The sequence below is a fragment of the Eretmochelys imbricata genome, chromosome 7 (genome assembly GCF_965152235.1).
Source record: "Eretmochelys imbricata isolate rEreImb1 chromosome 7, rEreImb1.hap1, whole genome shotgun sequence".
Lineage (NCBI taxonomy): Eukaryota > Metazoa > Chordata > Testudines > Cheloniidae > Eretmochelys > Eretmochelys imbricata.
In genome coordinates this window covers 61,483,590-61,510,686 of record NC_135578.1, presented here as the reverse complement: position 1 = coordinate 61,510,686, position 27,097 = coordinate 61,483,590, and the positions used below count along the sequence as shown (strand labels likewise).

The 27,097-nt window shown below is 38.6% G+C and overlaps 1 protein-coding gene across 2 annotated transcripts in view; it reads right to left on the bottom strand.

The window, feature by feature from the left end:
- Positions 1-27,097, bottom strand: part of VCL (vinculin) — a 108,706-nt gene that overhangs the window by 15,393 nt on the left and 66,216 nt on the right. For both annotated transcript variants that reach the window (XM_077820914.1, XM_077820913.1), the window contains exons 6-18: positions 24,772-24,932; positions 17,358-17,448; positions 15,547-15,694; positions 12,571-12,724; positions 11,478-11,653; positions 10,260-10,450; positions 6,945-7,144; positions 6,166-6,294; positions 4,756-4,905; positions 3,930-4,038; positions 2,592-2,894; positions 1,830-1,957; positions 253-438 (exon numbers count right to left, since the gene is read on the bottom strand). In XM_077820914.1, coding sequence (XP_077677040.1) covers positions 253-438; positions 1,830-1,957; positions 2,592-2,894; positions 3,930-4,038; positions 4,756-4,905; positions 6,166-6,294; positions 6,945-7,144; positions 10,260-10,450; positions 11,478-11,653; positions 12,571-12,724; positions 15,547-15,694; positions 17,358-17,448; positions 24,772-24,932 — 2,126 coding nt within the window. The remainder of the gene's footprint in view (positions 1-252; positions 439-1,829; positions 1,958-2,591; positions 2,895-3,929; positions 4,039-4,755; positions 4,906-6,165; positions 6,295-6,944; positions 7,145-10,259; positions 10,451-11,477; positions 11,654-12,570; positions 12,725-15,546; positions 15,695-17,357; positions 17,449-24,771; positions 24,933-27,097) is intronic.

Below are 27,097 nucleotides of genomic sequence, written 5' to 3'. Positions count from 1 at the left end.
GACAAATATCCAGCTGTTTAATCATGGTATACACAGAGTCCCAACTATAATGTTTTGTTTTATCCCAGGAAATGAAAGGAATGGCAACAGCTGACTTTGGACTGTCAAGCTCATGATTGGTCCTGGACAATGACTCTGATTTCTTTCAGTCCTAGATCTTTGATTGTTATTTCTAATTTCCAGAGATAAACACCTTTCTTACGTTAGTTGTTAGAGTCAATAGAAACAAGCCCTTTTATACACTTCACTTACCTTGCTAGACCATTTTCGGGCTTCATCATGTAGCTGCCTAGCAGCCATCATCATGGGCTGATTAATCACCTCTCCCGCTTTCTGCTCTGGGAACTCTTCATCTTTCTCTTCGGGAGGAGGTGGTCTGGGTGGTGGAACTTCACCCTCTGGAAGGGGTGGTTTTGGAGGTGCAAGTTCATCAGTCAGCTGAGCAAGAAAGGAATATATTCAGTACACTTGAAAATATACTGGCACAAAACATGGTACCAGGTTGTTAGGCATCTGTAGGACAATGAGGAGCTCATGCTGTCTCACATTTAAAGGACTCTCCATCACAAGAAAAGTACGTTCACAGTAGTTTACGACTTTGCACACTGAAGCCTGGCCCACTAAGTTTGTGGTGCTGACCAGCCAAATACAACTAACATTTTTATTTAAAGAATAAAACAAATGTTTTCCATTTGGTCAAAATCAATACTTCTCCTCTACATTAAACTAACCCATATCACAGGCGAAAGTATGGGAGATCATAACTAGTATGAACTAGTGGGTAGAATTTGAGGCTTCCCCACTCCTCACTATCATGAGACAAAGCATATAAGAGTGAGGTGATATTTCTAATCATTTTATTTGCTAAGACAAAAATTACAACCATTGCACTGAAAGACAGTCTCTTTAGAAGATGCAGTTAACTTCTGTATTTCCTGTTTGAAAGTCCTGTCACTTAAGAAACGTGGATCTATAAAGCAAACAATGGACTGGAGTCTAGCTGTCTCAAAGGTTGCCTCTCTCTCTCTACCTGCTTCAAGAAGAGTTCCGTGATGTTTGCACTTCATGCAAAGTCCACTGAAGTTAATGAAAGTCTTCCATTGGTCTTTGTATCAGGCTCTTTGATGAAGTGCTTCAATCTTAAGTTAAGTAATTAAGTAATTATGCTAGCTTCTAAAAAAGGACCACCAAAACTATTTAAAGTGAAAACAAGTCCGGTACATCCCAACACGACTCTACCTGAACTGAAGTGTCTCCGATAAAAGCTTTATTGTCACTGGATGCAATCATAGATTCATAGATATTTAGGTCAGAAGGGACCATTATGATCATCTTGTCTGACCTCCTGCACAACGCAGGCCACAGAATTTCACGCACCACTTCTGCAAAAAACCTCACACCTATATCTGTGCTACTGAAGTCCTCAAATCGTAGTTTAAAGACTTCAAGGAGCAGAGAATCCTCCAGCAAGTGACCCGTGCCCCATGCTACAGAGGAAGGCGAAAAACCTCCAGGGCCTCCTCTTCCAATCTGCCCTGGAGGAAAATTCCTTCCCGACCCCAAATATGGCAATCAGCTAAACCCTGAGCATATGGGCAAGATTCATCAGCCAGATACTACAGAAAATTCTTTCCCGGGTAACTCGGATCCTACCCCATCTAATATCCCATCACAGGCCATTGGGCCTATTTACCATGAACATTTAATTACCAAAATCATGTTATCCCATCATACCATCTCCTCCATAAACTTATCGAGTTTAATCTTAAAGCCAATCAGTACCAGTACAACTCAAATGTACCATTACTGAGAAACTGAATTGTACTTACATGAAGCTGCTCAATGTCAGGGGGGGGAGGAGGAGGGAAATCAGGTTCTTGAGGCTGGAAGGCTTCTCTGACTTTTGCCACAGCTCCCAGAATCCTATATCCAGAATCCAGGAAGCTCTTCTGCAAACCTGAACAGAAAATCCAATGCTTAATGTAATATGCCCTTGTCACCCTGCATGCTTAGAGGGGGAAAAAGCACTACTCTCAGGAGTATTTGCAGTTTGCACAATACCTGGTTCAAATTTAGGTACTTTCAACACTTAGTTGCAAAATATAATGGTATTTAAACAACAGACAGAATGTTGTACAGTGAGTTTTAATTTTTGGAATGTTAACTGTAGAATAGCCAGCGGGTTTAAACTAGTGCTATGACTAGAGTAAGAATCCACTATGAATGGCCAAAGTAGACTCAGGCACAAATACACAACATCTTGCCATTTTACAGAAAAAATACAGATGTCCTCTTGCCAGCACATTTCAGATATTCACCTGGGACAAAGATCACAAGATACAAGTCTCTTCATAGGTGGTAACAAAAGTAGTAAACTACAGGCTGATCCTGTTCCCTTTAACTCACTGGAGGTTTTCCCACTGAACTTAATAAAAGCATTAAGTAGTGTGCATCTTGATTGCATGATACTGGGGTTTTTGAGGTCATGATATATGGACAAGGAGAAAAACTAATTGTTTCAAACGTGCAAAAGCTTCAAGCATCAAAAAGGGGAAAAAATGTTTGAGAGAAGCTCTTTGCTTTATGCTTACCAGGATCAGAAATGTTTCCTGCCACAGCTTTAGCATCCATTACCATTGGTGATATAGTTTTGCTTAGGTCGTCAGAGGCTGCCTTAACAGCTTCACGGAATTTGGGATCCTCTGAATTTTCAACTTCCTTCTTTGCCACCAACAAGATTCGGTTTGCTCGCCGAGCAATGCTGGTGGCACCAGCTACAAGCATCTGAGGTTGGATATTGGCCATTGCAACTTTACATTTATCTAGGTCTTTCTTAATAGCTTCTTCTGATGCGTCCAAGAGAGACTTGGTATCAATTGCTTCATCTACCAACCCTAGGATAAAAATTGAACATGTTAACATTCCACTTCCATGTATGGAAAGGGAAATGGGTATTTAGGGCTCTGGAGGTTGTTCACATTTGGAAGTATTTACTCTCCTGGATGTTTGGCTCCTTAGATACAGAGTTTAGATTGTTAGAGAAAAGTGTGCCAGAGAAAGTTACATACAGTAGCACAAAGATACAGCATTATCTTCATCATTTGTTCGTTGTAACAAATTAAAACAAATTTTCCCAACCATTGTCATATGTCACCTTGAAAGAAGGAACAAGAAATACTGTTATCTAGAAATGTTATTGCATGAACAGCATACAATCCACAATCCACTCATGCCTGCCCTCATCCACAGCATGCCAGCAGCAACATGCACAGTGGAACAGAGCTCAACAGTAATCTGCTGCTCTGTGGCAGCAAGACAAGTCACATCAGAAAGGATGACTTTTAGAAGAAATTTGTTTTGATTGACAAGATATCCCAGTGTAGAAATACCATGCTGAAAATGCATTAGAAAGGCCTTTGCAAGTCTGAACTAGAGCAGCAGTTCTCAAACTGTGGGTAGGGAGCCTAAAGTGTGTCGTAACTCCATTTTAATGGGGTCGCCAGGGCTGGCTTAGACTTGCTGGGGCCCAGGGCCAAAGCCCAAGCCCTTTGGCCCCCCAGGCTGGGGCAGTGGCTCCCCCTGGGGTGGAGGGGCTTGGGTGGGGCGGGCTCAGGCTTCGGTCCCCCTTCCTGGGGTCCTGTAGTAATTTTTGTTGTCAGAAGGGGGTCGCAGTGCAATAAAGTTTGAGGACCCCTAAACTAGAGAATAATGGGTGGGTTTAATTTAGCACCTATATAAAAGGAGGAAACCAGTATTGTTAGTACTCTGCAACATAGGTGTTTTCCTGGGTCAAACTGTAGGCCTGCTATTTCTTTCAGACACAAAAAGTTGTGCAGCCATTATATTGTGCACATTTCATCCACCTTAACAGGAGAAAAAATACCCATAATGAGCAATGAGTAACAAAGCTTTCAACAAGAATTCTTTACCTGTCATTTTTTCTACATTATCAATCCATTGGTTTTTCATGGTCTCAAAATGTTCATAAGCAGCTTGATTTCCAGGGTTTCTTAAGAGGATACGAGCAGCTGATATTACCTGCCAAATGTAAAATATTTAATACAAAAATATTGTTACACAGGGATACTATACATTGTCATGAAACTACACTATTTTTAATACAACTAGTTTTCTAGTTTTACTTTTAATATTCATATGTCAATTTTAGTTCCACTATGAAAAGCCTTCAGCTGCACAAAGAATTCCACTGTGTGAAAAGGATTTAAAATTGCCCTTAGACACCAGGTATCTCAAATTGCAATTCACGTGTCACACAAAAAGCTCCACTTTCATGATAAAATTTTGCTCAAAGGAGCTAAAGCAAACGAGCAGTATATATCAAACATAGACCTATATGACTGTACAAAATTATGCTTTTACATGAAGTTAGAAAATCATTTTAAAAGAAAAATTCATTATTTTCTACTCATATGTTTTGTTAAAAATCATTTTTGTTAGGAGGAAAATTCATCGAAATTACTGCCCAAAAGTTGGAGAGCATGAGACTGTCTCCATCATCTATTCAGCCTTGTTGTGTGTAATAGCTAAACACATCCTCATTTTTATAGTTCCACCTTGAAGTGGACATCACAACACAAATACACACAGGGTTCTTCATGTTAGTTACATCTTAACACAAATGCCAACGGTAAGATCACCCACATCATGCTTTAGTGACTGGGATCATACAGAAAATTCCTTTGGAGATTAACAATGCCAACTAATTTATTATAATTATGAGATGAGTAAAGAGACCTGCGGCGTGAGTTCTCTTGCTGATTTCACAGCTGCTTGAATGCCTTCCACTGTGGTTTTATTAGCAGTTCCAACAGCAGCTGCTTTTTCTGCTGTTGCTCCAAGTCTAACAGCATGGTTTTCAAAGTTTGCTGCCCTTTCATCAAACACCTGTAAGAGAGTGGGGGAAAAGTGCATTATTACCTTCTCAAAGAGATGCTTTCTTTTCTATTCAAAGTGTAATACCACACTCTGCACCATGCTGTCTGACCTACTAATAGATTTACTTCAGACACTGGGGGAATTTGAACCCAAGATTTCCTATTTGCTAGTCAGGTGCTTGGGACAATGTTTTACTTTTTAATTCTTATGTTATTTCCAAGTTTTTCTAATCAAATTAACAGACATTTTAAACTGCTAATCCATCCTGTACAGCTTGTTGCCAAGGTGTGTTATCACACTTCCACTGATGAATGGTATGTCTTACATTATTCTGTAGTAGAACTAGTCAGAAATTCCTCACACTGCATAATAAAAGGCATTTTGTCACAGCAGCTTTGAACCCATAGCTCCCTAGGAATTAATTTGCCTACCAAAAACTAGGTTTCGTTGATGGGAAGAATGCAGCACATGCCAAAGGTTATGACTGTCATGCTTGATATAATTATTTCTAAATTCATTAAGTTTCACAGATTTTTCCTAAAAGGCTTTAATATATCTAATTTAAAAAGTAAGAAATAAAACAGAAAAGAATTTTCCATGGAAGGTTATAATAAAGTGGATATTTATTCTAGAAACTAAAACATTCTAAATAGAAAAATGTCTGTCTCTCCACACACACACACTTTGTTTGATACACTTATTTTCTGAATATGTGCTCTAGTCTTTAAAAAAAAATTTTTAAACAAATCTATCCTGCAAAGCCAAATTCTCAGGCATCTGGAATCGTTCTGGCCCTGTGCCAACCAGCTGGCCAAATACAACTTCCAAGTACAGCACTTAGTACATTTTGCATAAAGCCAGTGATCAGAAGCACAGAAAGCGAGTTTCACAGTGAAAAAAATTAGGTCTAACACATTGATTGATGTGTCCTTAGATGAACATGATCAGCATCTATTACATATAAAGATATAAAAAGGATTAACTAGTTTAAGTACCCATCTGTCATACAAGTAGCTTAAGAATGTCAACAGCATCATGACAGAAGATCCTTGGTAAGATCCTAAGATTTACTGAATGTTTAGGGACTAACTTTTCTAGTGAATCATGACATAACCTTCAACTCCCAGTAGTTCAGACTACTGCTCATCCATTCTTTATTAGCAATTATGGATCAGAAGACTAAAGGCAAAAATATTGTCTTGTAAAACTGTGTAGTTAAGTATTAGAAGCTGAACGTAAGAAAATATTGGTTGTTCCTACCACACTTACCTCATCCCTATTGGGTGCATCAGGAGGTGCAGTGGCTGCCACTGCCAATAGTTTAATTGGGGTTGTAGTGTCACTAAAAATATCAGAAACCTCCTGGGTCATAGCTTCTTGCATCCTTGTTTTCAGATCCTGAAAAACATAGCATGAAAATCATAAGATTTTGTAGGACCTTCAAATCCCAGAAACAGCATTCTTGCAAAAACAAACTTCATGGGACCACACAAAATGGCAACCAACAGAAATATCCTTTACCAAGTATTTTTAAATACTGCTTCTTAAAGCTATCTGTAATGTTAACCCTTTGGCTACTAGTGATTATAGACCAAATTACCATTGAGGGAATGAACAGTATAGTGTGAGACCCTAGATGGTCCTCAGATAAGTTGCTGCTGATGTGGTATCTTTGGTAAGTGAAAAAGAAAACTTTAAATACTTGGCCAGTTTTCGGAGCATCTCTTTCCATGTACAAAACCCATCCTGCTGCTCATCAGGAACTGCAGATGGAATAGACTCTTTAAATTAGTCTGTCTTTCCTACAGCACACCAAGATTTGGTCCCTAAAGTATGAAACCAAGTGCTTTAAGTCTCACTGAAGCATGGAGCTCTCTATACTTCCAGTGAAAGCTGCTTCCACAATCAAGTATTCACTGTAAGTTTTCCTATGCTACTTCATACTGAATTTAGTATTTATGTACCCACCCCACCAGCATGAGCAGAGGCTTCCTCAGGTCTTAAACTGCTACAAAATGGTGACCATTCTACCTATAATGAAGTTTTACCTTCAAAGAATCCTGGAGCTGAGTGGCAATCGCCCTAGCCTGAGGTGACTCTCCTTCTCCTCTTGCTGCCAGATCAGCTAGCTGGGCAGCCAGCTGTTCTACGCGATCACATTTGGCAAGGAGGTCTTGACGATAAGGTCCTATCATGACATTGGCTAAACGACGACCTTCAGCGACCAGTCCCCGGATTGCAGCCTGGCCTACAATAGAAAGAAGTACAGTACTTCAGTAATTCACAGACCCCAGAGGTAGAGGGAGTAACTCAGTTGTACTGTCAAGTGAGTAGCAATTAAGGACTAATTTTATTTTTTGGTTCAAAACTTAACCTTCTGATTATTCAGCTGTATTTGAAGAACGAGATTTGCACTCAACCGCATTTCAAACCCAATGGAGAGTTAAAGTCTCTTCAAACTCTCCTTTTGTGCAATATGCTGATGCTTGGCCCGAGCCTCACCATCCTTAACTAGGGTGGGTTGGCAAGAACAGATTATTAGTTAATTGTGTTCCCACTGATCTAATCACCATGAACTTGATACCACCTTAACAATACTCACCGATTCTGATTACTGTAAATTGGCCTCCATCCCCCCAAAATTATTTTAGGGAAAAAAGTCTAGGTGCAATAACTAAACCAAGCAAAGGCAACAAGGAGGAAGAGACAAAAAATAAAAGGGGTAGAAAACAGAGTAGTGATGTGCATCTTTTTCTTCAGACTTCATACATAGGAGAGATTTATCAGCTGCGATGTGAGACTTAAGTTTCCAAGAGTTAGGGTGGAGGCGGGGAGAGAGGGATGACAACCATTTTTTTCTTGCAAATCATCTCCATATTTAGTCTTGACAATCTGCGGTGTTCATTTGTTTAGAGACTGGTGCTCTTTGTTTTTCTAATAGCACAGCAGAGTTCTATTAAATGGGAGTTATTACATTTAAGTCTTAAAGTTACATGGAGTATGGCTGTCTTCACTTAAGTCTAACACACACAAATTTGGCTGACTCTGCAACAGAGAAGTTTAGAGCTCAGGAGATAAGTTTACAGATTTGGTTACAGAGAGATGAGAATAATTGTGTCACAGCCCCAGAATATACGAGATGCAACATTTTGTGACATCTCTTAGTTTAGCCAAGTAGAGTCTTGTTGGAATCCAGTAATATCTATTCAAGTTGTTGTTTTGGAGTAAGCAAGGAGCAGGTGATGAAGACATTCATTTGGTATATTTCACCCTATCCTGCCCAATTTTTAATCTGGCAGTGAGAATTAAAGATTTTAATCCATTTATCGCTCAGTAGAGGCAGATTATAATGAAGCTGTTTACAAAGCAAACAGCAGGAGATGCCAGCAAAATGACCCACACCATTTTCGAACAACGTATGTTTTATGGTTCAGAACTTCAATCAATCCATCCTATAGGGCCAAACTTTACACTGGGAGAAGTGTAAACATGCAAAGTTATTTGTGACATGGTCAAACTCCCTGTTCAGAGAACAGCTCAGAAATATTTTCATAAGACTAAGTTTACCAGGCCAAATTCTTTCAATAATACTGTAGAGATCTAACAGAGCACTGTGTTCCCAATGAATCCTTCATAGAGGAATCTTACCGACAGCCATAATAAAATAAAAGTCAAAAACAACACACATTAATGCAACATTACAACAAATTTTTAAACACTTAAATTCCAAAGTTAAGGCTCCCACAACTACTTATTCTGGCTCTTCACACATTTTTGGCATTATATATTATTGTACCTATTGACTAAAGCCTTAACATATTTCCAATGCAGGAGAGTTCCAATTCCTATGGAAATTACATAATTTGCATGTAAAATCTCAAATGTAACTATGCAATTATAAATCTTTTTTGCATCTAAACTTTTGCTTATTTTTCTTTTGAAGGGGAAAGAGTGAACAATCATATCTGTTTACATTTCATGCTTCTAGGAGCTGAATGCTGATGTAGGATGCAGTGGATTCTGGGGCAGTTTGATATTGGAGAAGTTCCCACCAAGGCAACCAGACCTCCTGGGACACTCTTTCACAGCTTCCAAAAGGCCTGGGGAGTCTTATCACACTTTGTTGTACAGTTCCTGCATCAGAAAATGGCTAAAATTGCATGGTACAGTTCCACGTTTATTGTCAACTTCTAGAGAAAATTGGCAAAGTTCAAAAATAAAAAGGTCTCTTTAACTGCCAGCCTTGCAAACCCTACCAGTGATCTAAAAATCAGGTTGTTCACACATCAACAGACGTAATCCTGACCGCACCGAAAGGTGAGGGCAGGCACTGAAGGTCTACAACTGCACTACAGCTGGGTCAGGTTGGGATTCCTCGTAGCTTTCACAGCTCTGCTGTCTGCACCTCGCTATTATGATGAATGAGATTGTAAAATGAAGATTTCAAAAAAACCTTTATTGAAACTATTTTTTGGATAAAAGTCACCCTGCCAGCTAGAAAGCTGGTCAGAAAACAAGAAAAACACCACAAATGTGAGGCGGTGGGGATGCAGCATTTGTCTTCGTAAAAAAGATTTAATTAATTTTCCCACCACTTCCAATTATTAACAATAAAGCAACTCCTGCATCGTTACTATATGCCTGCAAGTGACATACCATGACTATTTGATCACTTTTTCCATTGCTTGCTGGTAACAAAACAATATTGCTGTTCCATAAGATTGTGTAGAAACTGTATGAGGTGAAGCCATATCTTTACGAAAAACCCTTACAGAATGTAACATCTACTTTCTATTTACATGGGAGTTAATTTCCTAATTTGCCAGCCGATATACAAATGTGTATTTTAGGCATTGTACTTGAATTACAAACAATACAAAGCAGTGTAAAAAATACTGCATTTTGTTTTGTTCCTACTTACATGTATGGATATTAGAAAATAACTTCAAAGGCATGTATGGTACCACTTGTTGACTTATCAAGTTTTTTGTGAACACAGTGATTTTATACCAATTTTTATTTAGGATAGTGAACGCATGTTAAATTCACAAATCCAGCTGATCTGATGATCACCTTGGAAAGGTCCTCAAAGTTTTCTTAGCCTTTGTGCCCTTTCTACATTGCAAGTTCTCCCATCTTCAATATGATGCTCATTTTCCTCTGCTTAAATTCATAAATGGAGGATCCATCACCACACTTCACCAGCAGAAGCAGCACAGAATGCTGCTATGAGCCACAGGCTATAAACTATGCACCTCTACATAAACCAAACGTCTCAGATGTGCTAAACAAAATCTCAGGAGATGCAGTTTTATTGTTCTGATTTATTATGAAGCCAAACAGTTATTCAGCAAACAGCTCACCTACTCCACGGTCATCAACTGTCGGATTGTCAATCCACCTTTGAGCTTGCTCAATCTTGCCCTCCAAATGAACAGCTGCCTTAACTGGCCTGGTGTTTGCTACTGCCCTGTTCGTTTTAGACTGTAAATTCTGCAGTGATGTAGCTACTTGCTTAGCCAGTACCCGGGCCTCTGGAGAGTCTCCTTTCCCACTGAAAATCAAAAAAGATAGTTGAAGTCACACGCTCAACTGAAATCAATACAAGACATTATATATTTCTGAAAACAGATTTAACTGTAATACTCTCATGAATCAGTTCACTATAACTATGTTCATTATGTACAAAACCAGAAATTAAGAATAATGACTTATACAGGACTTTATTTACGGGGTTAGAAAGACACCAATGTACAGACTGTAGGGTAGCAAAATCTGAAGAAAATCTTATGTTAAAAGCACTAACTACAAATGGAAAAAGTGACAGATTTAATATTAAAGACCACTGTTGACACCCACATAAGTGTAACCTTCCTCTTCCACCCTGCACCTTCTTTTCAGATCTGATACTGAAACACTTTCTTTAGCTAAGTATTGAACTAAAGCTCACAGATCCTTGTGGGACCATTTTAATGCTATGCTTTTCTAAGCTTTATCTGATTTAGAACATAGGCATAACGATTAATGATCCAAGTGCTTGAAAGACCATCTGATAGTTTAGTAACTTTCTTAAAGGACCAGAGTTATCATTTGGGAAGGCAACTGTATCAGTAAATGCATAAGTGCACCTTAGTTAGTATTACAGACTGTGGGCAAAATTCTGTGTTATTCTGCAGCTCCTTTCTACTGCTCCGGTGGTGCAAAGAGGCCAGTTTCTAGCTAGACCTTGCCTGTGGAGAATTTTTATAGCAGAGATAGATATCTTCTTATAGGGGGACCTCATGCCATCTGATCTTCTGTAGTAGAGATATGGGACAGGAAGGAATCCCTTGCTACAAGTTACTTGTGAATCTGAAGTGTGAAGACTATGATATTCTCTGTCCCATGAAAATGTTTTGCTCCATGCAGGAGGAAAACCCACAGTATGAGACATTCATTCTCAACAGAACAGCTAATTACACTTTCAGGATGCAAATTTCTCTGTGTAACTACTTTGAATTTCCTGATCCATCGAATTCATGCACTCAGACTGCAACTGCAAGATGCTCGGATACCACAATGTGTGCAGTATAGATACATACTGTCTTCGTAGATCTGACAGTTTAGCTGTCAGAGCAGAGATTTCTCCCAGGGAACGCAGAATGTCATCTCTGTCTTTGGGGTCCTCACACAGTTCTGCAATTTTCCTGGCTTCGGCCATAATTCCCCGAATTTGTTCTTCCCCTTCACTTCCCCCATTAGGGTCTGCGAGCCAGTTCTTCACATAAAGGAATAGGTACAAATAAAGATTAAGTCACCTACTTATATAAAATCTTTTGAACACGGGCATTTCACAGAAGATTCTCATATTGATAACATACCCTGATATTCTAATGGCTACTAGGTGTTTTGTTATATGAGGCAAGCCATACTAAGTTATGTACATCTTAGCTACCATTGTCAAGTCCCACTTACACAGACTGTTTTCACAAGTTCACTTTAACTAGATGCTGTTTAAGTATTCACAATTATTTTATACCTAGGTTTCCCACAAGTCTAAATTTATTTATTTGACAATGTAGAGTTCTTTTTAGGAATCTTTCTAAAAATGTTGTACAACAGGATGTTGGATAATAGTTCTTTTTTTAACACTGAATTAATGGAGTGCATGACCTAACAATTGAAGATGAAGTTTTCTTGTTATGAAGAAGATGCTACATATCCTTCCTCCATTATAGAGCTGAATAAACTACCCTCTTGGTCAAGCAATGTACTGTTTTACTATTTGCATAAAACATAGCAGCACTCAATCTGCATTTGTACTTCCCACAGAGAGCCCAAGGGAGTTCAACATTGTGAAACTTTCATAGTATTGGCTCCATAATTCTTTAACAAAAATGTTATGGCCAAAATTAGACTGCACCTCCCGCTCTATTTTCAGAAATGTATCAGTTTACATCTGTGTTAAAAGAATTTCCATTTTGAGAGAGAGAGAGAGACTGTGAGAGAACTCTTCTGGGCTCCCACTAGATAGTGAAATCAGAAAGAAGAGACTTATGTATGCTCAAGAAAATGTCCCCAATATATACCTCATGTAAAGTAATCACCATGTTTGGGGATACCTGCAATAGTTCAGCACAGTGACTTAAAGGCACAGTGTGAGAGATTTTTTGAATTCATAAAATTACTATATACCTGAGCAGCATCAATTTTTTTAGCAATCGCCTGCTTAGAGTTGGTCATGGCCTCCAGTTTGCGGGCTGCATTTTCCACTTTTGCTGTAAGCAAATCCAGACCTTGAGACACCTGCTGTGCTTTCTGAATGGCCATTGGTGTAGCACCTTGTCCTCTACTCAAAAAACACAAAGATCATCATAGGAATATCATACAAAATTTTTTTTTAGTTTAATTACAAGAGGCACTAACAGTGGTTTCGAAGTTTTCATCAATTCTTACCACAATCATGATATTGCAAAGGTGTTCAGGAAACATGTTTAAAACGTACACAGGGGAGCGGGAACAAGAAGGCAACAGCTCATCTGAACACTGGCTAGGACAGGTGCCTCTTAAAAAGGAAACACAAATGGTGCCTGTCTCTTACTAGAGTTTTACATGCAACATCAGCACAAGAACTGAATTTTTTGAAGGTTCCCTAGTATGACGACGAGAAGAGAAAAGAGCGTTATGGGGGCAGAGTGCAACTGAATTACCCGTGGCAGGGCCCTGTGTCCACTTCCTCTGTTCATTCCTCAGAGGCTTCTCAACACTCCTAGGACAGTTTAAACCATGGCACTTAGGGGGAATAATGCTTTTCCACATCTTATGCTGCATACAGCAAGGAGGGCTGGATTAAATGAGTTATGTACTGCAATTTAAAGGTACACTCTGCTTTGGTTCCCATATTTACACCAGTTCAAAAGATAGAATACTGAAAAACACATAGGCTCTTGGTAGGACATCTTACTAAATTTGAACCCAAGGGAAGGTTATTGAAATACATATAGGAAATCAGCAGGGCTCTGCAGGAGAAGAACTGAAACCACCACAGGTGTCTGTTCAAACATTTAGAAATAAAGTACAACTGAAGAGGAACATTCTTTAAAGTAAAAGCCCAAGAATCTTACAGGTTTTTAGATGTGGTTGTAGGAATCTCAGGTTCTAAGTGTCTGAAGTACTAGAGTTCATAAAGAGATTTTTCCTCTTCTTATAAAAGAATACATTGTTAGTTTAATAGAGCAGGCATAGATGACAGGGGAGAAAAAACACCAAATGAGGAGATTGTGGATAATCATGTAGTAGTAGGCCTAAGGGCCCCTCTCCTGAGTCCGGCCAAAACTTCAGATATGCTTCTTCAACCCTAACCTCTAAGAAATTAGATACAAGGACCTTTAACTACTTAGCCAGCACAGAAATTAACTGTGGAGTGGGAGTGGGGGTGGGGGTGGGATGTCATCATCTTCCTAGACGTCTCAAGCCAATACAAGACTGGCACCAACTGTTGCTTTGTGAAAGCAAGAAAACTCAACCTTGAGACTGAATTTGTCCTTGACGCTCTGCAAAGAACAGGTAAAATTTCAAGGCAAATCCTGCATTATTTCTTTATGAATCTGCTAGAAGCTTTTAAAGAGTGAAGTTTTAACCTTCTTCTTCCACTGCTCCCATGAAGGCTGAAATGGATCGACGCCTTGAAACTGGTTTTGAGGACAATGCAACTAATAATTTGGAGAAGGCTTCAGGTTTAAGAATTGCACAGATGGAATCATTAAGCAACTAAATAAATATTCTGGAAGTTGGATCATACTCCAGATTTGTGCCTTTTTGATGTACAAGGACTGTGAACTGATAACGACTGTTAATGTATGCCAGTGCTTATTTAGCTAAATATAAAAGAAGTATTCCAAGCATGAGCATATAAGATTAGAATGTTTTATAGTTTGGCATACGGAGGATTTAATAGCTTTATTTTAAAGAGAGCTCAAAATAAGTAACTTGTAAGTAATTTCTGGCTTTGTTCACTTCTCACCCATATTTCACTAGAACGCTTATGCCAGAAGAGGCCATTTGGTTTACGTACGTTTGAAAAACATGGTATTTATGAAGTTTTCTTTTACATGCTCTCCTCTTACCAATTTCTGTTGCCACTCCTGGCAATATGCAAGATGCATTAATATTTCAAAAAAAATAATAATTGTGCCAGGAAGCCACCACATATCTACCTAATGGATCACTGGAACAGTTTGTTTTGTTGAGGTAAGATCAGTGTTAGGAAACTGACTGACAGTCTTCAACTGCACATCAATTTTGTGTCCTCAGCCACCAAAATTCAATTACAAAATTCATATTACGAGGTATTTTGTAACCCTCCTGCCTTTCCACTTTCACAAAGGAACACAAGGCCCCCTGAGCTTTTGAGAGTATAAGAAGTTCTTAGTGCTTTGGCATTGCCTTTCCTGTTCAAAGTGCCCTATAAAACATGATCTAATTGATCCCATTAGGCTACCATATGTTGAACCTTGTCTGCTACAAAATTGCTCTTCCAGCCCAGAACCAGAATTTCATCATGGGACAGTGGGCCTGATTCTCCTCCCAAAACACTGTGTAAGTCTGGAGTAACTCTTGCAGTCAATGAAGTAACACAGATGGAAGAATGGTGCAAGCAAAAGAATCAGGCTCATCAAGGCCAAATGGAAAACAGAAACAAAAAGAACTTGTAGGTGAAGACTAACTTCCACATTATTTATCAGGGTGATGAGCAACTGCTATCTTCTGGTACATCACCTCTGGCAACCCAAAGGACTAGGGTACTCTGAATCATATGAAATGTGTTGATTTATAAAAGGCACCTGAGTTTGTGGAATTATTTATACTGAGCTGAAGACCCCATTTCTGCTTGTTGATTTTTCAAGGCAAATCAGATCGCTACATGTTTACAATTGAGTGAAGTCTGAATGATCTAATTCAACTATATTGTTTGCTTTGTCCCAAGAACACTGGTAAATATGAATTCACATCACCATGTGTTTTATCCTTCTGGAAGAGATGGCAAGACAAACAAACAAGATAATATGTATGCTCCTACAAATGTAACCTGTTGTACCACAGTGATGAACATCACAGCCTAAACAGCTATATACTTCAGAGACACTCTTTTATTAATAATAGAAGGTTTACCTAGCTCGGAAATCAGCCACTTGATCAGTCATCTGGCCTAGCATTTTACAGGTTCCCAGAATCTCTCTGCGTTCTTTGCCTGCACACAGTTCTCCCACTTTTCCGGCTTCATCAAGGATCTGCCTTATAGCTTGCTCACCAGGATCCCCTAATATGCAGGAGACAGTCAATAAGTACACTGAAAGACACTCATTGCTTATTAAGAGGAAACTGCTAATTCCACCATAACCTGCTGCACTAATCATACTTCATTCACTGAGTAAAGTACATTAACTGAAATGACTGGAAAGGCACACAGAGTACAAGAAATCCAATACCTTTTACTAAGACAATGTTCCTGCAACAGCATAGTGTTGTTTTAATAGTATATCCTGTCCCATGAATTAAGCATGAAATGAATCCCTAAAGATCGTTTCATTTCTACTGATGAAGCTTCTATAGAAAATTTTAGGAATATAAAAACATTTTAAAAGAACATGATTTTGAATTGTGGGGTTTTTTGGGTGGGAGGCAAGGGAAAGAGGGACTAACTTTCAAAGTCTTAGCTGGAGCCTACAGCAAAGCTTTCTTGGTGTTCAACAAAGAGCATGGTAGTTCTAGATTCTTTTTCTTTTAAAAAAAAACCACCCAGGTGTTGTGGGCACCTCCAGCACTCACAGAACGTTCATGTGCCAAAGAGCTTACAGTTTAGGAATGACTCAATGAAAGCAAGCAACAAAACAGTACGGACAAAAGATTTGGGATTAATGAGGTTACTTCAATTAAACCTAGTGTGCTACAAGACAGATTTATTTTTTTTAATCTAGAAACTAAAAACTTGTTTGACTCGCTTCTTAAAGTTTGATTATTGCTTTTCTATAATGCTGTACACACCTAGTTAATACAATAATTAAAATCCAAATGTAAGATACAAAATTTCTTTTAAAAGGAAAGTTGCCAACCCAGTTAAAACTGGATTGTATTAGAAACACATTCATTAAAATGTTATTTTGTAGGATGCATTTCAATGACCTTTCGCCACAGGAAACTGAAGTTGCCACGATTGACTATGTAGAGGGAGGGAGAGAGAGCGAGAGGGAGGTTTAAAACAGTGACACCATACACAGCAAAAAGAAACACTTCCAGTATTGCCGCTCAGGTGTACATTGACCTACACCTTAAAAAAAAAAAAGAAATTAGTTTAAATATTTGATGCACAAATGAAAAAAACCCTGCCAATTGGTTATGTTTAGCCACAGGAAAGTCTTACAGGAATTAAAAAAAAATAGATAAGGTGTCATAAATAGCAGTTTTATATGTGAAAAAGATATATCTGAGAAGACGGGGGGGGGGTTAGTAAAGGGGGGAATAAATAAATAATGGAAATATAGCAGCCTGATCAATACTATATAGAACTAAAGGTATGAAGCATGAAAGTGCCTATGGGATTTTTTTATTCTCTGGGCTGCAGAGCCACGTTTTCCCATATTAATTGTAATGTATTACACTTTTTTACTAGCAAAGGAAGATAAATACAGCATTAAATATGGAACACATTTTCTAACAGAATGGAAAAGAGAAGATTCGTTTTCACATGGTTTAAACTATATCATTTGAACAACATGAATAAAAAACCAACAGAGCTTTCCAAAGCACTTTGCATATAAATTATTTTCTTAACATTAATATTTGAAGGAAGGAACATCTAAGCATTTCTTTTCAGAATACTTCACCTGTAATTTAGTAATATACCAGAATTTTTTCTAAAAAAACCACAATCATTTAGACAATAAACTCTGAACACTGCATGGGTGGAGTATTTTGATTATTACCTGGTGATGCATTGGGATCCCTTAGCCAGCCCTTTGCCTGGTTCATCTTGGAATCTATTAAGGCCAAAGCTCTCTTCATAGCTTCAGTGTCCTTTACAAAAGAGAAACTTTCACAATCATTCTCTTTGCCAAAGCACAGATAGTAAACACAATCAAAGCTGATAGAAAATTAAGCTTAACACAAGTCGATTCTCCTATTAAAACAGCTCAAAAATGTACTGGACAGCAGCAGGTCACAGACTTTTCTTGAGAATTAAAACCAAAAGACGTTTTCATTTCACTCAAAATGCAAAGAACTCTTACATGCAAGTTTTTAGTTACTTTTTCTGTTCAGTTATTTTCCCTGTGCTACAATTCCTGCAGGAAAAAAGCTGCAACAATTTTCAGACATAGTATCTTGGAAATCAGGATTTTTAAGTGTATACCAAGACTCTGTAGCAACTATAGTAAATTTAGCAACAAGATTATGGTTTATAGGTCTTTTCAGAAATGACTTGATACTACTGGAAGTGGCGTCTTATAGTTAAGAGGTCAATGACAAGTTTAATGCCCCTTTCTACCTAATCTGTTGAACACCTACATTTTTGGAATTCATCTGCCCTTTAAAGTCAGACACTAGCTAAGTGTCACTTTTGAGGAAACAATAACAAGGATGGAAGAAGATACAGATTTACTGTCAGCTATTAGGATTCAGAGAATAATCAGAACTTTTAAATCTATGGAGACTAAGACATACATGCACTTTAGGTCCTTTCTAATAAGTAAAAACTTTATCTTCTCTACCCATGGCAATGAGTCTCTTCCAGAGAAGCTCTATTCTAACAATAGCAAAGGTATTGGCTCACTAACACTCCTTCACCTAGAAAAGCAGAAAACATGGAGTCCTTTCTCTGTGTGTACTTGCCAGTGTTGATCAGTTAACTCTCCACTAGAGGGCACTGTGAGTTTGCTAGCCAACTAGGAGCAAACAAGAATAATCAAATATAAGAAGTCTGAGACAGGGCCAGAATAACAGCTCTTCAATAAGCATGTGATAAAAGTAACTTACATTTGTTTATTCTAAATGGTGTTAATGAGCTGCCCCTGCCACAGAGTCATGTCTGAGCATAGTTCAAAGGACTGGTTTCAATCTATGCAGTCCTATATTGTATGGGACCCAGCTCCTTAAAGGTCACCTCATGCCATATTGCAACTTCTAGGTGGCTCTTGGAGTCAGGGGCTAGGTTTGAGCTCTCCAAGTCCGGTGACAGAACATGCTCATTAGAAGGCCTAGATCTCAGAACCTGCTTCCTCTATAGTCTGTCAGAACTAGAGATTGATGAGCTTCAGGGGTAAGTGAAAGATCTGTACTTGGAGCAGCTTTTAAATGACTTCAAACCATCATAGGGCAGGATATACTGGTTTTTATTAACTTTAGAGCTCTATAATTTGTGAATTCTGTATTTAATGTAAGGCAAGTGATAAAACGATAAGCACCATGCATAAAGCTATTAAACATTTAACTAAGCTGATAAACTTATCACTTGTGATGATGGTTGCAGCTTTTAGTTATTGCATACCAGACTAAAGGAGTTTTAGCTCTGAATGGATAGTGGAGAGCAAACCTGCCACTCCATAAATAATCCAAAAACAAAAGCATTAACTGAAGCTTTAAAAAGGTATACATATTAGTCACTAGTCTCTATATTAATGCTCTGACCCTGTAGAGACTTGATGGGATCACTCAGTGCTTAAAGTTAAGCTTGTGCATAAATCTTTGTAGAATCAGGGCTTTACCACTGAGAAAGGGGTTTATAAATGAAAGGATTTTTAAAGTTTGTTTGTCCTTCACATCCATATCTCTGAAGCATTCAGTAGAACACTGCACTTTCAAGCTTTGGATTTATACTATGTATTGAAGAGGTTTCAAGAGGACAGACTGAAAAAAACCTCATTGATTTTTTTCCTCTTTAAGTCTACTTAAAAATTTTAGAAACCCATATCTTCCTCCTCAGTAATGTGCACTGATGATGCCCAAGAATTATATCTGATCATGCTAATTGCAGTCCTCTACATTGCTTTGTATATTTATAATCAGTAAAATGACACTGAAGGTTTCCTGTATATTACTGAGTCTCTTGTTTCGTAAACACAAGGAAACATGATTTTACTTTATTTTATTTTTTTTTAGCTTTTACACTTTTTATTTTGAAAACTGCCAGCACTACGTACTCAACCTGGGATCTAAGAGAGCCAAGTTGTCTTCTATCACCTTTCCCCTCGGCACCGGGGCTCCATTCCTGATCATTCTGTTGTCTAAGTCTTGCCATCCTGTGTATCAAATACATCAATTCCTGGGGCTCCCCAAAAGCTACAGACATAATGCACAGATTTGAACAGCATTCTCCCCCACACACACCCTTTTTTTTTTTCTTTTTCTTTTTTTTGTGGTGGTAAGTCAAGATCTGTTCTGCTTGGATATTTCAGATTTCTGCTAGGAAACTCATTCACATAGCCAATAAATTGTTTCAATCAATTCAAGAGCATCTCTTCTTTAAAAGCATAGTTACCAAGCTTCACATCAACCCATGGACTGCCCAGATAGCTCCACAGTTGTAGCCTATCCAAATCATGGTTGTATGGTACTAGAGTATCTTCTTTTGAACAGCAACGCATAAGATTGCTCTCAGCTTTTAGCCTGTTTTAATATTTTCATTCTATCCAGTCAGGATTCATTTCTAGTGGACACACTCCATCAGAACAGGCCCCTTAACTGGACACACTGATACTGTACTTGTTGTATGCTTCATCCCTTCAGCATTGACAGAGCCTGGCCCACTGTCAGACTTTGGGAGAGGGTTGGAGCGCAGAGATCATTGAAACCTACAGTCCTGTTGATTGATAAAGGTTGGCAAGCCGGGACCTGGAACTAAAAATGTATCCAGGGAAGCCAGTTTTAGTACCAAAATATTAAAAGATGTTTTAAAAGAAACAAAAGATGTTTCAGTTTCTGGACTTTGATCTTCTTGGAGTTCTGAAACTGTTCCATTGATTTGTCTCCCTTCTGATGCAGCTAAATTTATGGTGTCTAAATTTTCCTCAGATAAAGGAGGTGGAGCAACAGAAACAAAACTGAGTCCAGTGGCACCTTAAAGATTAACAGATTTATTTGAGCATAAGCTTACGTGGGTAAAAACCCCACTTCTTCAGATGAATGGAGTGAAAATTACAGATGGTTCTCCACTTGTGAGGTAACTCCCTTCTCTCCGTGTGTCAGTATATTTATGTCTGCATCTGTAATTTTCACTCCATGCATCTGAAGAAGTAGGGTTTTTACCCACGTAAGCTTATGCTCAAATAAATCTGTTAGTCTTTAAAGTGCCACCAGACTCCTTGTTGTTTTTGTGGATACAGACTAACACGGCTACCCCCTGATACTAGAAACAAAACTGTTTTTTCACAGAGCCTAAATAAAACAGGCAAAACAATCAGGGTTACCACTGCCTGACTTGGGAAGAGGCAATGGGCATTTTACAAGCCAATCCTCCAGCAAGGGTACCTCCTAGATCTACTTTCCTCTTTTTGCTGCTTCCGCCATCAGTAGTAATTTTGTGAACAGCCACAGAGCTAGCCCAGATTGGAAAAATGATATTGGCAATTTTCCTGCCTCAGAGGGAATCTCCAAAATCTGACACTTTCTCTTGTTGCTAAATATTAACTATAATCTCTGAATCATTAAGTACCCTAAGTCTAGAGAAGCTGTGCAATATCTGCATTTCTTTACCAAAGAAGGCAATGTTGGGAAAGTACAGCAAGTCCTGTTTTCTGGCATATCAACTAGCTTAGTCAAACAAGGTTCAAGCCTGGGAAGCATCCAACAAGACTGCTGGATGCTTCCCAACAGCCCTCAATTCTCAAGAAATGCTCAGTCTCTTGCAGAATCCATTCCTTATTCACTACCGGCTTGCTCGTCTTCAGCCTCAGTGGGAATTATATGAATTGAGCACTGTAGCAGCAGATTCTTTTTTCCTAGTTTTGTTACAGCCTGTAGACATTTGAATTAAAGGAGAAACTACACATTTATATACTCAAATGTATTCCATTTGTAGTTTCATCCCCACTCATCTACTGGGATTTTTCATTTAACTGTTCGTCGGGGGGGGGGGGGGGGGGGCGCACATGAAAAACTTGTTGCAACCAAACTATTCAACAATTAAGTTTTGCTTCAGAAAAACTGTCAACATTCATTCAGCATTTAAATTCTAAACCAACACTCACATTATGTTTAATCAAAAACAAAACAAAACAAAATCTATATTTAAGCAAATTCATGGTTTGCCAGAACTATAAATATTGTCTAAATTTGAAATTAACACCCAGTCTAAAAAACAGTGTTAGAATTATCTTAATGAAGTTAATAATGGTGTGCACTTGATAGGAAAAACAGTTCTGCTCTAAATTTTTTCCTCCACTTACTTTATTCCCTCTCCTTTCTGTAGGAATCATCTCTTTCCATTGGAAGTCTCCATCAGTAAGGAGAAGCATGCAACAGGTACAGCAAATATAAGTAAATTAATAGTTCCTCTCTCCCCAAATCAAGCATTTGCCACGTGTATCAATAGAGGAAGGTCTGCTGTGTGGGACCACTAGCAAGACAGGCGATACCAGGACTTATTTCTTCTCACAAGCGTTCAGTTGTAACATTTAATATCCTTTGTACCATGAACCGTTCAACACACAAGCAATGCCCAATGCAACATGTCTAAAATGCAGGCAGACTATCATAATCCTGCATGTTGAAATATAATTTATAATTGAAATATTACTCTAAATTTACCTAGAGTGCACAATGATGTACTTGGAATACTGACCACAAAGCATACTTATGTATTATGCACACTGGCCAAAATTTTCCACTTACAGATACTGTCAATATAAGCATTTGTATAAAAGCTCCTTGACTTGTGTTACTAACAGAAATTTTTCACATATATCTTAAGAATTTTGAAAATCTCACTTACTATCTTGTTTGCCCTGCGTTCGTCTTAGGACAGTGAAAGCTTCCTGGGTTTCCCATGCACTAGAATAGTGAGGTTGTGTGGGTTTCAAAGAAAGTGGGGGAAATGTTTAAATCCATAAGGAAAGACTAATTGTAAAAAAGTAACTTAAGTTATGAGCCTAAGCCACCTGCCCTGTATAGAAGGCTCAAGCTCTCTGAGGAAACTTATTTATTGAGGGGCTGTGCTGATGAAAAGCAAGAGATTCTTCCCACAAACTATGGGATGGGCAAAATTACTGTATAAAGCTTTCCATCAGACAGAAAGCCTGCTTCTGTATAATTGGACTCTATGATCATGAGCACCAGAAGCTAGTAACATAGGTTAAACAAAAACATTCAACAGGAACCTGTCCTAAAGACTTGGGAAGACTCCCATCAAACTCTTAACAGCAGAGTTGCATAGTCTGGGCTGTCATCACTCACACCTAACAAGCTGCTCCAAACTTCAGATATCTTAGAGCAGAGCAGGGGTAGCTAAGCTCATTTAAAAACCTCTATTAGACCTACATACATAAGTATGGTGTTACAACTGGCACACAGGAAAAAAATATACACAGCACACAGCACAAAATCCCACAGACATGCTTTTTTGTTTTAGTACAAAAGTACAGGTGTGGGGTGTGGAAGAAATCTTACCTTCTAAAGGTGAGAAAAGATAAACAGAAGAACAAAAACAAAGATGCATAAAGTAGTCATAATAAAGAAGTAGTAGAGTGGTAAAATACTTGAAATGCAAAATCAGGGTCAAGGCACCAATACATAGGCTAATGTGATTTTAATGTCTCTATCACAACAGGTTTTCTAAGGGGGAACCAGTCTGTCTTTATGTCTAAACATTTTTTAAAATATCGTTTTTCAGTTATTTGCTGCTTTGCCACTGATCCTAAAAAGCCTGTTAGCAGCATACTTTAAAGGCCATCCAAACACAGTGGGCATCCCAACCACTAGTTGTGCTGCTGTGTTTGCTGGTAACTGCAGCTACACAGGACGTGAATGCACACAGCAGTAGCTCTGCATTCGGCCTGTGCTCTACCCATGTGAGCAGGCAGGCATTGATATGGCAGCATTTTCTGTACTAAGCGGACAGTCAGGTAAAGCAGAGCAATGGCATCCCTTGCACACTCCATGTGCATGCCAGTAGCGGCAAACAAAACCCAAATACATTGGGTTGACTGGGAGTCATTTTTGTAGAAGTTCCAACTTCTCAGGTCTCATTTCACACCTCTTCTCCTCCAGAAGGACTGTTTTGAACATAGAGCCTTTTTGGAGGTGAGGGGTAAGAAGAACATATACTGATACTAATCCCACCCACACCCAGGTTGATACAAAAAGATTTGCTCAGTTAAGATGGAGTTCTTCACCTCGTCTTTACACCGAGCAACAAATTCAAGTTTCTAGAAATAATATGAATGCAAACTAACCGCCTGCTGACACATACAGAAGCGCCTTAAAGTAATACTAGATTGGGTGTTTAAGTACTGTACTGAGTTGGACAAATTTTGTACAGACCTCAAGGGACAGCTTGTGTGCCCAATTAACTCACACCACACAGTGTAAAATTTGGTCACCACATGACTGAGATTAAACACACTCTTTCCTTGAAAAGAGCATACTAAAGTCTAGCACTTCCCTATCAAACCAAAGAGAGAGACCAGAAATGAGCACAAAACCCTGATCTCCTACATGGCAATACAGAGTGCTTCCAATAAGCCGCTGGATCATGTGCCATGCATTTTAACCTACTTGTTTCTATTATAGGAATCAGCAAAGACTAAGCAATGGGACAGGCAAGTTACTTTTAAAAACAAGCTTTAACTGGGACCAAATTATCTCCAAAGATATTCTTTGTACCTTGGTATCTTGTGATTAGCTTGGCAGAATTCAATTTTTTTAAAAATAATTTTGATGGACAATATTGATGGTTTATTTTAAGCACTTTATTTTTATTCATTTAAAATCTTTCACAATTGTGGGAAACTATGGGGAGCAGACAGTTTAATGACAGACATTCAGATTCAAAAAAAGTTAAAGCTTCTTAACTGTTAAAACACAAATTTCAACCAATGTCAAAATATACAACGTAAATAGCCTTAAGTCAAACTCTGGTAAGTTCTCAAGTTGCATTTTTCTTACATTGCCTATCTGTAAATTTTGATCAGCATCATGGAAACATTTTTCATTGTGTGTATACAGTGAAATGAGCATTTACTGAAAAATCTAGTCTTTCCAAGCCTATTTATGATATAATACTATATCGTGTTACAAGATAAGGTTGTGTACACTCTAGTCAAACATTCTTGAAAACCTCAATTTATAGTTGCTGTGAGAAGCTAAATAGAATCTGACTTCTATTTCCAGAAAGAACAGTGAACATACCTTGCTAGCCCAGGCATCCTCATCCCAGGAAGTGAGCTGTAACACCCGGATGATCTCATTTATTTCAGCACTCATCTTCTCTACTGTGAAATTGCGGTTTTTCAAGGCCTCTTCTATTCCTTGGCTTTTGGAACTTTTAGTCGTTACAAAAATCTTCATAGCTGTGAACATTGCACTCTAGATTAGAGAAACTATCTAAGATATGATTCATATACAAGATCTCCTCCTCCTGCATAAACTCAGAAACAGTAAGCTATATGTTTTGAACAGGACAGGAAAACACCATAAAGACTTTAAAGGCTGGTCTACACTTAAGTTTTACTGGTAAATCTATGTTGATTTATACAGTGTGGGTTTTTTGCTGATAGTTATAAATATGTCTACACTAGAGCTCAAACAAGAATAAGCTATAGTAGTATAAACACTTTTACACTAGGATAACTGTTTCTACACTAGAGAGGTTTTTTGCCACTTTAACTGTACTGTTCGTTAATTTATGAGAAGGGGTAGAACATATTTCTTAGAATTTGATTACAACCTGACAAGTTTTCTGCTCTATAGCTAGGACCAATCGAACTACACCTCTTAGACTAGCTAACCAAGTGTCACAATTACTCCCACATTTCTGTGAAGAATGATACCAAGTGCATTCCACTCTGCAAAACACATCCGTAACACTCTGCTCGAGGTGGAGGCCATGCAGCAGCTGAGGCAACATAGGAGGGAGAGCTGCCCAGGTTTTCACAGAATGCACAGATGCAGAAACATGGTTGTGCAGTACAGTCAGTGCAGTTTTTGCTGGGAAAAATGGTGCTGTGTGGATGCATTCAACTGTGTTTGCTTGCAATCAGGCTCTGCCACGGTTACACAACAGTCCCATTCTTAGGCTAGATACATGTGGTGACCAAAAAAAAAAAAAAAAAATCTTATTTAAAGAGAAAGAAAAGTTATCCTACTGTTCTATTTACATCAATTTATCATATATTCAGCAAAAATGCAAAGGCAATTTGCCACTTTTGAAGCTTGTAAGAGTTCTGTGGCACCTTATAGACTAACAGACATATTGGAGCATAAGCTTTCGTGGGTGAATACCCACTTCATCGGATGCATGTGGGGTATTCACCCACAAAAGCTTATGCTCCAATACTTCTGTTAATCTATAAGGTGCCACAGGACTCTTTGCCACTTTTACAGATCCAGACTAACACGGCTACCCTTCTGATATTTGAATTATAAGCTTGTTTCCTCTTCTCCCCCATGTTGCCAGTTACAATCCACCCCAGGACAACAGTAATTAAAAAACCCCATCTGCATTACAAACACCACTGTATTTTAGCAAGTTTCAGAACAGCAGCCGTGTTAGTCTGTATCCGTAAAAAGAAAAGGAGTACCTGTGGCACCTTAGAGACTAACAAATTTATTAGAGCATGAGCTTTCGTGAGCTACAGCTCACTTCATCGGATGAGCTGTAGCTCACCAAAGCTTATGCTCTAATAAATTTGTTAGTCTCTAAAGTGCCACAAGTACTTGTATTTTAGCACTGGCCTTAAATGCAGACATGGCCATATGTATTACAAGTCGGTTTAGCTTGCCTCCCAGAACAAAACCATGTTAGAATCAAGCTTTAACTCTGGTTTGATCCTGTTTAAATGCTCAACTAATCCTCCAACCTCTTGGAATCAGTTCCACAGACTAAGACGGAGGCATGTTGGCAGGGCATTAGCACTGCTGTAAATTCTTCTGGAGATAGAGGCCAAAATCTGAGTGACCCTTTGACAGTAAATTCACTTAAAAATCAAAGGCAGGACAAAAGTAGGGCTTTAAGAGGAATTACACATGGACCAGATGCAGGCGAGTTCTGTGCAGCCTTCCTACACAGCTTTGCTTACAAGCTTCCATCCTCTGTCCTGATCTGTAACACTGATGGCTACTCTAGTTTGGGCCTCTGAGTAGGTAATTTGGTTAAATGTGCTTTATGATATACAAGATGACACTCATTTAGCAGCAAGAATCAACTGTCAAATTCATTTTCAGTTTCTACTTCATTTTATGGTCAGTTCTTAAAATAAAAGCAACGCTTTAATGTACTAAACCGCTTATACCACTAGGCAAAACCCAGCAAAGTACCAGGGAGGGGGTTAATATGTTCACAAGTGTGAAAACCCTGACATACTAAAATGTGCTCAGTCCTATTACATGCCTCCCTCTCCCCCAATCCACCTTTCACCCTTGTCTTGGGGAGGATATTCCTCCTTCCTCTGTAGTTTAATCAGACCAGCATTCCCTCTGGCTAACCACATGAATTTTGCTAGATGAATAAGCTATT